This window comes from Microtus oregoni, unplaced genomic scaffold (genome assembly GCF_018167655.1).
Source record: "Microtus oregoni isolate MIOR12 unplaced genomic scaffold, Mior012 000016F_ref0000370, whole genome shotgun sequence".
In the NCBI taxonomy this organism is placed as follows: domain Eukaryota; kingdom Metazoa; phylum Chordata; class Mammalia; order Rodentia; family Cricetidae; genus Microtus; species Microtus oregoni.
The window spans coordinates 14,157,371-14,169,960 of NW_024543075.1; the positions used below are offsets into that span (position 1 = coordinate 14,157,371).

At 40.1% G+C, this 12,590-nt stretch overlaps 1 protein-coding gene across 8 annotated transcripts in view; it reads right to left on the reverse strand.

Moving 5' to 3' along the window:
* Plekha1 (pleckstrin homology domain containing A1) overlaps positions 1-12,590 on the reverse strand; it is a 56,614-nt gene that overhangs the window by 41,301 nt on the left and 2,723 nt on the right. For 6 of the 8 annotated variants that reach the window (XM_041666211.1, XM_041666207.1, XM_041666212.1 and 3 more), the window contains exon 2: positions 1,616-1,776. In XM_041666211.1, coding sequence (XP_041522145.1) covers positions 1,616-1,756 — 141 coding nt within the window. In that variant the 5' untranslated portion in view covers positions 1,757-1,776. Of the gene's footprint in view, positions 1-1,615; positions 1,777-10,817; positions 10,943-12,590 lie in introns of those variants that run through there. The other 2 variants (XM_041666209.1, XM_041666215.1) reach the window with 2 other exon arrangements.

Genomic DNA, 12,590 nt, shown 5'->3' on the forward strand with positions numbered 1-12,590 from the left:
AATAGCTGAGATCTTGCGAAGAAGATTCAATGTTATTTCTGAGGGAATCATGTTCCAGCTAAACACACAAGACCATAAAAGACAAGAATCTGATTCATATGTTGAGGAAAAGATATCAACATGAACTTTTGATTCCTGCTGCCCTGTTATTTCTCACTGACTCAGACCAAGGAGATGAAGATAATAACAATGCAGCTGCCTGCTCGGCCAGGTAACTGCCTCCTGAGGACGGTCCTTAGACTCAGGGATAAAAGAGTAACACAGTGTCAGTAAGCTCTGCATGGACACTGACAGAGGATGCTACCGCCTGCTAAAACGTCTCACCATACAAAGCGAGTACACAGCTAATATAAGCTGAATTAAAATATAACCCATCCCATGCACCCAAATTTCTAAGATTACCTGTAAATAAATGGCTAAACCTACACGGTAGAGAATCAGAGGGTAAAGTCAAGACTGGTGAGAAAAGTCAAGGAACTGGATTTAAGCTCTGGCAAAAATAATAATTGACAATTTCAAATATGATACATACTTTTTAGCTGTGTGTCATTCAAGCTATATCTAAATTGAAGAAATTGAGGAGACTGAATTAATACTAAGGTCATCTGTAACCCCCAGTCTATATAAATGAATACTTACATTTTATCACATCAGTACAGATAATGAAAACTAAAGACTAGTTACAGGGGACCTGTTTCTGGTTATGGTGACCTTTCTAAAATTCCTGCTCTATCCAGGCCATACAATCAAGGCCCTGGGTAGGAAGCTGGCCAGACCCATTCCTCACTTTCCACATACTTCACTTCACCATGACACACACCTCCATTTTTAGCTTTTAAAATAATTTTGATTTGAAATAAAGAGCTCCACAGGCAAGAAGTTTTCAACTATTCAGCAGAAAATTTTTAATTCCAGATCTCTCACTGATCTTAAAACTGGAATTTTTTAAATTTATATTCTATTTATATTTATTGAGGCAGGAGGGAGGGCGTGCACATCATGCTCAAATGCAGAGGTCAGAGAACAGTTTTGGGAGTCTGTTCTCTACTTTTACCATATGGATTCTAGGTCCGCAGACTTGGCCACAGTGCCTTGATTCACTGAGCCATCTCTCAGTAATTAAAAGTAGTATTCTATTTTTCAACTTCTTACATCTAGCCAAAAGTTTTCAAGAAAACAACAAAATTAAAGTCAACTTCCGTCACAGACTCATCGCAGTGACTGACACTCAAGGGCAGCACACGATGAAGGAACTCCATGAGCCCAGGAGTATCAAAGAGTTCCAGTAGGTTTTCCAAATAGGAACACTCACAATCTTAGGCAGAGTATCTTAAATCTGTGATTAGTCAAAATTTTTCTACATAAAGAGTACTTCCCTCACAAGAGGGAGAAAATATATGTACAAGGATAAATTTTCAATCAAATAAACTTAATTTTATCCTCTGAATTTCAAATAGGAGTAGAGGTCACAGGTACCAACAGGGGGAGAAAGTTAAACCAGTGGAAATAAATCTAAATATGAACTGTTTAGGAAGACAAACTCACAATCTACATCAAATGCTGTAATAAATACAACTCTTTATGCTGTTATAAGGTGATTTGGGCTCTTACAAACCTGTGGATTATCCATGTACCATACGAAGCTGTCCTCTCTGGTATCCAGGATGAAATACCGTCGAAGAAATTTCCCACTGTTCTCATTTTCTTCAATGTCTAGAAAACCACAAATGCGATTCTGCCGATCCACATAAGGCATTTCTGGGCTTGAACATTACACTGTAGAATGAAAACAGCAACAGTAAGCCCTAGGAAGAGTAATTTCTAAGCAAACATCAAGATTAAATTTGGACGACAGTTCAGTCTATTCCACAAGCAACACAAACCCCACTACAGATGAGACCAGTTAACAGGAGCTCACACCAACATTGGACGCACTGGCAGAAAGTATTTAGGACTTAAGTTTGCCACAAATGTGCCTTTAAATCCAACCTCAAATTGGTGTGGACAAAGAAAAGCCATCTACTCAATTAAATAACTCACTTGATTTCCTTCTAAAATAAAATCAAGTGTGCTAAAAATTACCCATTCAAACTTTAATTTCCTCATAAATCAAGATAACCTACCTTTTAAGATTATTCATGGTTTTAATTTTTTTAAAGATTTATTTTTTGGCTGCAAAACTGGTACAGCCCCTTTGGATATCAGTATGGCATTTCTCAGAAAATTAGGAAACAACCTTCCTCAAGTCCCAGCAATACCACTTTTGGGTATATATCCAAAGGATGCTCAATCGTACCACAAGGGCATGTGCTCAATTATGTTCATAGCAGCATTGTTTGTCATAGCCAGAACCTGGAAACAACCTAAATGCTCCTCGACTAATGGTAGATAAGGAAAATGTGGTACATTTACACAATGGAGTACTGCACAGCAGAAAAAAAAAATCTTGAAATTTGCAGGCAAATGGATGGATCTAGAAAACATCATATTGAGTGAGGTAACCCAGACCCGACCCAGACAGACATTATCACATGTACTTACTCATAAGTGGTTTTTAAACATAAAGCAAAGAAAACCAGCCTACAAATCACAATCCCAGAGAACCTAGACAACAATGAGGACCCTAAGAGAGACACACATGGATCTAATCTACATGGGAAGTAGAAAAAGACAAGATCTCCTGAGTAAATTAAGAGTATGGGGACCATGGGAGAAGACTGAAGGGAACGGGAGAGGAAGTGAGGGGAGCAGAAAAAACACAGCTGAATAAAATCAATTTAAAAAATAAGTAAATAAAAAGATTGATTTTTTGTTTAAGACAAAGTCTCACTATGTATTTCTGGCTGGCCTAAAACTCAATATATAGCCAGGCTGGCCTCCTGTTAACAGAGATCTTCCTGCTTCTGCCTCCTGAGTATTGGGATTAGAGTCATGTGCCACCACGCCCGACTGATATTATTTTTAATTGTGTGTGTGCCTGTATCTGGGTATGGGGATGTGCACATGGAAGTGCAGGGCAGGTGCCAAGTTCAGAAGTCAGTACCAGATTCTGCAGAACTAGAGTTACAAGTGGTGATGAGCTGTCTGGTACGGGTGCTAGGATTCGAACCTGGGTACTCTTTTAAGAACAGCACACTCTTCAACCTCTGAGCCATTTCTCTAATCCCTCAGAATATTTTTAAAATCACACAGCAATAATTAACATTTACTGATCACTGCTGTACGCTAGCCTCTGTGGCAGGTTCTCTTCTAAGAATAATTGTAATCTTCAAAGCAACCCTATGAATAGTCATCAGCATTTCCGCTTCTCAGAAGTCAACAGTGACAGGGAAGTAAGCTTCCCAATTAAAATAGGGGGAAGGGGACCAGCAGTGGGTGGACGCACTTGCCTTTAATCCCAGCACTTGGGAGGCAGGGACAGGCAGATCTCTGTGAGTTCAGGGACAGCCTAGTCTGTAGAGAGTTCCAGGACAGCCTAAATTACGTGGAGAAACCCTGTCTCAAAAACAAAAGACAAGGCCAGGCGATGGTGGCGCACGCCTTTAATCCCAGCACTCGGGAGGCAGAGGCAGGCGGATCTCTGTGAGTTCGAGACCAGCCTGGTCTACAGAGCTAGTTCCAGGACTCCAAAGCCACGGAGAAACCCTGTCTCGAAAAATTAAAAAAAAAAAAAAAAAGACAGCAGGAAAATAATAATTGCTTGAACACATATTCCTAGGCATTAGAATCCTATCAAGAACTCTTTAAACTGAGCCGGGCGATGGTGGCGCACGCCTTTAATCCCAGATCTCGGGAGGCAGAGGCAGGCGGATCTCTGTGAGTTCGAGACCAGCCTGGTCTACCGAGCTAGCTCCAGGACCGGCTCCAAAGCCATAGAGAAACCCTGTCTCGAAAAACCAAAAAAAAAAAAAAAAGAAAGAACTCTTTAAACTGTTCAGATTAAAATGAATCATAATAAACAAATAAACAACAAAGAAAGATGGACCAGGTATTATGTATTTCCTTATGGAAGGCATTCAAACATCACCTGTGAAATCAACATGATAAAAAAAGATTTTATCTAAATCTGATTGAGTTACTAGATTCTCCTGTATTCAACTACCAATTTATAAGAAATATGGAAGACACTGAACTGCTCCACAAGCACTCCATCAGCAAAAGCCAAACTGCGAAACAAAAGGACATACAATCCAATTTTTTCAAAAGTAAAGAGGAGCTACAGATTTAACCTGTTAGAGGTTAGAAATGGCCAGGGTTCAATTCTCAGAACCCACATGACAGGTCAGGATTGCCTGTAATTCCAGTTTCAGAGGATCTGATGCCCTCTTCAGTCTCTGCCGTGCACCGCATGCCCATGGTGCATACACATACATGAAGGCAAAACACCCATAAAAATAAATCTTTAAAAGTATTACAGCACTCACTCAGCATGTAAAGGACCTAGGTTATAGCACCATCAGTCCAAAAGAGAAAGAGAAAGAGAGAGAGAGAGAGAGAGAGAGAGAGAGAGAGAGAGAGAAAGAAAGAAAGAGATGAAAAAAGGGAAAAAAGAAAAGAAAAAGAAGCCACAAACATCAGAAAACATATACAGTACACCAGGAAACTGATACTAAGAACAGTTAATTATTACAATTCAATAAAACAAACAACAGTAAAATGGACACAAGCTTAACAGACCAGCTAGCAAAGATGCACAAATAATGATGCACATAATTATTCAGGAAGATACGGCAGATTTCTAAGAACAGCTTTGAGATACTCTTAGTGTCTCCTAGGACAGCCCAAACAAAACTAAAAAAGCACCTAATACCCACTGTCGGGGATGAGAGACAAGCAAACTTTCATATACACTGCTGGGGTGCAAAATGGTTTAGCAACTCTGAAAAACAAGTTAGCAACAGATTCTAATAAAGTTAAAAATATACACAATATAAACCAGAAATTCCACTTCTGGGTATTTATCCAAATCAAATGAAGGTCTGTTCACTCAAAATTTTGTAAGCAACTGTTTACGGCAGCATTACTCCTAAGTGTCAAGAATCAGAAGCAACCCACTGACCGGCGGCCAAGTGAGCACAGTGCAATGGAGCTTTACTTGGAAAGGGCTGAACTACTGACACACAGAGCAACGGAAATCTCATCTGTACTGTGCTAAGTGAAAGAAGGCAAACTAAACATGCTGTGGAGTCAGAACAGATTACTAGGTAAAGAAAAGGCTGACTTCAAAATGGTAAATTTTGGGTGTGATGAAATGTCTTATACCTTACTTGTGGTGAACTAGGCGCTTATCAAAGCTATGAAGTCTACATGCTACAGGACAGAGAAAACAAGCTGGAACTGAGCTGGAGGGTCCTTCCCCACCAGCTTGATTAAGTTCACAGTGCTGGAAGGTGCTAGAAAGGCTGCTAAGGAAAAACACAATCAATAATTTTACCCACCTGTAGACCTGTGTGCTATAATACTAGGCACCAGGCAAGCTACGCCCCCTGCAACGACAGTAGCTAAATTGGTATTGGGGATAAGCAACCATTTTGTGATTGAGTTGGAGGCCTGCTCCACAGGAAGGAATATACATCTGGTATTATAGCCCGATCAAAGCCAGAGACCCAAAGGGAGAGCTTACCCCACCACTGTTGCCCTAAATGGACATGCTGTCAAACTACCATAAACTTACAGACTAGTGCCACTGGAAGCCTAGGACCAAGAAGTTTCTTTTTCAGAAGGCTCATCTCTCGTATGTAGAGGCTCATATCTGATCAAAATGTCAAGAAACAGTGACTGTTGAGAACTCAGTCCTAAACAGGATATATACATCACCATCACCTCTCCAGGTCCATTGAAGAAGTGAAGAGGGGATTAATGAACTAGAGGGAGTAGGGGAAGTGCCACAAAATACTGCCATCAAGACATGACACTGCCACTGCAATTACAAACAGCAGCTATGGTTACCTTCACAAACTGGGCCCTTCAACATTCCATCACAGACACAGGAAGTACCTATGGGACTCCATCCTTTCCTGACAAGCTTTCCTGCAGCCACTAGGAGACTAGCTGAGGAGAATAAGGAGTTGAAAGAGAAAAGAAAGTAGATCATAGAGGGTAATGGGGGTGAATATAATCACAATACACTGTATATATGTATGAAACTGTAAAAGATAAAAAAAAAAGATAGTTAAAGAATAAACTTCTTGCAAAGTAAAAGAGGAAAGCAGCCACCCCACCATGTAGGAAAGATACACGGCTAGGGAAAGGACCAACTACAAAACACTTTCAGGATTTTTTTGAGGGGCACGTTTTGATTGTGCTAGTTACACAGTTGCATTCTTATGCCAAAATTCACAGAACTGTATGCTAAAATGGGTAAAATTGGTTGCATGTAAATAACATTTCAGTTATCCGGAGCTTAAATAAATAGTAGCACATATACTCCAGAGAACAGCTAAAATGAAGCAGACTGGCATTACAATGTATCAAGAACATAAAACATTCATAATTTATGTATACACTGTTGATGAGAAATATAAAATAATAAGCCACTTCAGACATCATTCTATCCTGTAGCCTACCCATCTCATCCCACATATCAACCCAAGAGAAATGAAAACAAGCATAGAAAGACTAACGATGCTCAGAGCAGCTTCATTTACAGGCTATAAACTAGAGACAAAGATGCCCCTCAGCAAATGAACAGACAATAAATGCAGCACAGCTAAATGATGGAACACTGGTTTATAGTACAAAGTAGTTACTGACATCTAACAGTCTGGATAAATCTCAAAATCATTATTATACCAAGTAGAAAAAAGGCAGGCACAAAAAGCTGCACAATAAACAACACAACTCTAGTTACTTGGAACTGGGCAAAGGGGGAAGATTAACATCAAAAAGCAAATTTATTTTATTTTTTTTTAAATATTTATTTATTTACTATGTATACAATATTCTGTCTGTGTGTATGCCTGCAGACCAGAAGAGGGCACCAGACCCCATTACAGATGGTTGTGAGCCACCATGTGGTTGCTGGGAATTGAACTCAGGACCTTTGGAAGAGCAGGCAATGCTCTTACCCTCTGAGCCACCTCTCCAGCCCCAAAAAGCAAATTTAAAGGTTAACAGCAATCTTGAGCCTGGTGTGGTGGCACTTGTCTTTAATCCCAGCACTTGGGAAGCTGAGGCAGGCAGATCTGAGTTAAAAACTAAACTCATCTACAAAGTGAGTTCCAGGACAGCCAGGGCTATGAGAGAGACACTGTCTCAAAAATAAATAAATAAGGGCTGGAGAGATGGCTCAAAGGTTAAGAGCACTGACTGCTCTTCCAGAGGTCCTGAGTTCAATTCCCAGGAACCACATGGTGGCTCACAACCATCTGTACTGAGATCTGGCACCCTGCTCTGACGTGTGGGCATACATGGAGGCAGAATGTTGTATACATAATAAATAAATAAATCTTAAATATATAAATAAATAAACAAATAAATAAATGAAATAGTAACAATTCAAGAAATCACTGATAAATAACCACAAATAATTTTAAAAGAATTTGGAAGAATACTATATATATAATAAACAAATAAATAAATATTTTTAAAAAATTTGGATGGCAAAAATTAACGTGCATAATCAAAGTTAACAGAGTATGTTTGCAACTTATTCCACAAAGGGCTATTTTCCATTGCCAAGAAATATAAAAAAAATATCAAAAATTCAACAAAAAATGACTCAGACATGAATAGATAGTGCACAGAAAAAGATACAATCAGACTTTGTGTGCTTCCTCACAGAAAAGCACTATAGCCTGAGAGCCTAAAAAAGGGCAAACAGAAAAAAGAAACCTCTGCACAAATGTATCTGAATCTGAAATTCTGTGAACTCTAGATCTTTGGAAACATGACAGCAACAGCAAGTCATCACTGTATGTAATGCCACCACTGAGTGATCAGATGCAAACATCCCAACGGATATTACAACCACCAAATGAAACGGAGAAAAAAAAATCAAATAGCCTCAAAATACTACCTCACAATTTTCTTACTAATCACAAAGAGGAAAATGTATCTTTTCAATAAGAGATCGTCTAGCCCCACCTTTACCAAGCGTTTTAAAATCTAATGAATTCAGAAACTTGGTCTTAATGGATATGGCTTCTCTCTTAGTAAAGCACATTATAGGGTTCTACTGGTATGAAATATCCAGAATAAACACGTAAATCACGTAGATCAGTAGCTGTCTACTTACAGGAGGGTAGGTAGGAAATGAAGACATGAGGATGGGAAGTATGTGGGGTTTTGAGGGGGGGGGTGGGCAATGATACAAATATTCAAAATTTTGGTAACAGCTATACAGCTGCAAATACACTAAAAATCAATGGACTAACTTTAAGCAGATGAATTATACTGGGCTATCTCTCAATAAAGTCTCTTTTTAAAATGAAATAATTATAACTGTCTTTCATCCTAAAGAGTATCAGAAATACTCAGGGGCATTTCCTCTCCCAGATCTGTGAATGATGGTCCAAGGCTTCCCTTCTATTTAAACCTGGTCTCTTGGTGAGCTCACTTTCACATGTCTAAAACAGTAGAGCTCCAGCCTGGAACCTTCAGTCTTAAACATCCTTGAACTCTATAGACTCATGGATGCACAGCCCACAATATATAATCCACTTACTTCCCTAACATACATCTGCAACTCACAGAACTAAACCCAGGCACTCCCCTCATAAACCTGACTCTCGTGTCTTGTCCATCTAAGAAAACCACCATGTCCTCCTTTCAATAGTTCCAGCAAAGTACCTCACCGAGTCACGCTTGAATAAAGTTCTCCTTTCTCACTCCATGTGCAATACATCAATAAATCCTGTTGGTTCTGTGTTTTAAATATATAAAGATTCCTTCCACTTTCCATTCTTGCTGCTGCCTGGATTGCTGCATGGACTGCCTTGCTTTTTCAGTGCTTGCCCCACTGCAGCCCGTTCTCAACACTACAATCAAAGCCATCCCATAATTGAATAAACACAACTCAAGTGTTTACTCAATAAAAACACAGACATTTACTTCTTTTTAGATGCTCTTCTAAATATTAATTTAATCTTTATAACAACAATACTACAGATGAGAAGAATCAAAGCCCAAAGCACAGGGTTGGGAAGAGACAGAGCCGGAATTCAAATGAGGGGAGCCCATGTCCCCTAACACTACACAGAATCTCCTACTACTCAAAAAGCTGCAGTAAAGTGGATGCCAACCCCAGCTGTTCAGTAGAATTACTCTGAGTTTCTGAAAACTCTGATGCTTTGGATGGTCAGATGATGCCCCACTCCACCCCTTCTCAAGACCAACTCTAGAGGAAATTCTGGGATTGAACCCAGTGACCAGTACCTTCCTGTTCATCCAAGGCTGAAACACTGTCATTTCAACAGGATCCCATGCCACTCAGTAAAAACCAGGGAGGGCCTTTACAAAGACCTATAAGGCTTCACCACCTCCCTACTCCCTGCCATCCCAGTACACCCCCACCCACCCACTCAATCATCTGTCAGCAGACTAACCAAACAAGCTCCCCGTGTAGTGCAGGGAAGGGCCTCTTCGCTTCCTTCAGTGGAGACCTCCCTACGACCTTAGCTAAAGTTGCAGAACCTCCCAAGCCCACCTCTCATCTCCTTCCCCTGCTGCACTCTTTAGCACATTCAACACCTAACAGACAAGGACTTAACTTTTTTTTACCTGCACCTTTTCTATTTCCCCACTCTGGAGTGCGAGCTTCATGAGGGCAGGACTTTTGTTTTGCTAACTCACTGCCATTTCTCCAAAACCTACAACAGCATGGTGGAAGGTGTTCACAAACTACCTTCTGAATGAAGTGTGAAGTCACTACCCATAATGACTGCATTTCCAGATACAAAGCTGCTTTTCCTTTATCAGATAAAAAGTCATGTAGCAGATTTAACTGGTTTGTTTAGATGACAGAAAGAAAAAGGCCCTAGTACTAGATTCCCATTTGAATTTATATTCTCAGTAAAGCAAGCATCAGAAAAAAAAAACATAAAATTCCAAGATCAGCCCACGGCCTCACATCTACTCTTCAGCTAGATTTATGTACTGAGGCATAGATGGATTTAAAACTCAGTCACAAATTAACATTCAGTTGCCATCTCATCAGCTGGGTAGAAAGAAGCAAGGCTCTTAAGACACAAAACAAAAAACAGACAGAAGGCCGGGCGGTGGTGGCGCACGCCTTTAATCCCAGCACTCGGGAGGCAGAGACAGGCGGATCTCTGTGAGTTCGAGACCAGCCTGGTCTACAAAGGGAGTTCCAGGACAGGCTCCAAAGCTACAGAGAAACCCTGTCTCGAAAAACCAAAAAAAAAAAAAAAAAACAGACAGAAGAAAAAGGAAGGAAAATGTGAATTTTACACTGAAAGACCTCAGGCCACAGAATGTCATACTATTTGTTAATCAGATGCTGTATGGACCAGAAACCCACACAGACAGAGCAGAGAACATTCAGTTGTTCTCCCTTACCCATGGGGATTGGTTTCAGGACTCCCACTGATACCAAGGTCTGTGCTGCTCAACAACCTACAGTATTTTCATATAACTCAGGCCTTCTCCTTCTGCTGCACAGCACCTCTAGATTACTTACAACACTGAACACATACAAGTAAATATATATACACGATTGCTAATGCAACAATATGACAAGAAAAAACCTGTACATGCATGAAATATGATGAAATCTTTTTAAACTATAGGTAGCTCATTTGGGGGATAGCATCTACACTGTACAGACAGCTGTGCAATTAGGCATGGCCTTCACCTACCTGCCACATACAGCTCTCAGGGCTCTGGCACTCCAAGTACCTCCTTAACATCCTTTTCCTCAGTAGAAGTAACTGACAGAGAGAGAGGGAAGTGTCCCATGTCTTCAGGGAGAAGACAGAAAAGTGTTCACCAGCAAATAGACATTCTGTTCACTAAAACTTGGAATGCCTAGGAGACAGGGAAACTGGCACTGCATGTTCCAATTCACTTTCAGCCGGCACAGCAGACTATGCAACAGGCCCTGCCTCCGAGAAAGCAGCAGGCACAGAAAGGCAGTCTTAAGTAGCCCGCAAGCAAAGAAGTGAGTTTCCAGTGGCTTGAACAGCAATGGCAGGCATAGTGGTACTCAAGCGGTCTTGGCATCATCAAAAAACTTGACTATAAAGAAAAAGATCCTTAACCCTCTTCACCACTACACACTAAAAGGAACAAGCTGGTGGAGTGAGAAATGGAAAAGGCCTGGCCAGAGAAATTTCATATGCAGGAACTGTGCAGCAGGGAGTCACCATGCAAAAACTCACCAGTAGTATCAGCTTGTGTGTCAGACCCCGCCACCATTAATTAAGGAGGAACAGATAAGGAATAAGTGCATTTTTCCATTCTTCTGACCAGTCCCTATCCAAGCAGATCCCCAAAGAGGTCCAGCAAAAGCTACTTAATAATAAACAGCAATCCCTCTGTATCCCAAGAGCTTCAGGCAGTAAGTGGCCAGACTCTGGGTAAGAGAGGAAAGTAGTTCTAAATTAAATATCGGACAGATGCTTTAAATTGGAATAGATTAGACTAGAGCTTTTTTTTTGGGGGGGGGGTCCTAGATAGGGTCTCACTATGTAGTTCTGGCTGTCCTGGAACTCACTATGTAGAACAGACTGTTCTGTAACTCATAGAGATCTGTCTGACTCTGTTTCCCAAGTGCTGGGATTAAAGGAGTAAGCCACTACACTCAGCTCTGTTTGACTTGAGCTTTTAATAGCTGTAAATGATAGAAAAGCTAGCCTTACTCTTGGGGTATGAGGAAAAAAAAAAGAAAGATCCTTCAAGCATGACTGAAAGCAATGAACATTAAACTGTCTTACGTTTACTGTCACTAGCTCAGACTTCTCAATAATACAATAGCCTATGGACCTGCATAACCACCCTTAGTAATGGAAGGGAACACCCGACATGGAAATTCTCAGGGAGCGTTTACTGTACCTGCTAAAAAGCTGCATCAGAAGCCCTCTGAGATCACCCCTAACTCTGGCACTGCTAACGACTATCTTTTCTTCAAGAAAAGGATAAACAGAATCCAGAACCAAGAACTCACTGGTTAAACTATAAAAAGCACAGTTGCCTAAAGGCATTACCACAACTTTTGGAGTGTAAAGCTTTCAGACTGACAAGTCAAATTAAGAGTTTCATTTTCAAACAGTATTTTATTCTAAAAGGCATTCAAATCCTAAATGACTCTAATTTTCTTTTACATGCAAGAAAAATTCCATGTTCAAAGAAAGTATGGTATAAAAATTGCCAAAGCACTATCATTTAAAAATCAAAGCTATTCAATTTGTCCAATGGCTCATCAAACAAATGTTCACTTAAATATATTCTAGGAATCACAAATGTACATATTCTTTATCATATAGAAACTACAAGGAAAACTATTAACCCTTCTATTGCTTAGTTACTCTTTAACTGTTACAGAGTCCTAATTATGTGGCAAGTTATCCAGAGGATGTCTTTTTTGTATTTATTTATTTATTTATTTATTTGGCAAGTTCTATTATGTGACT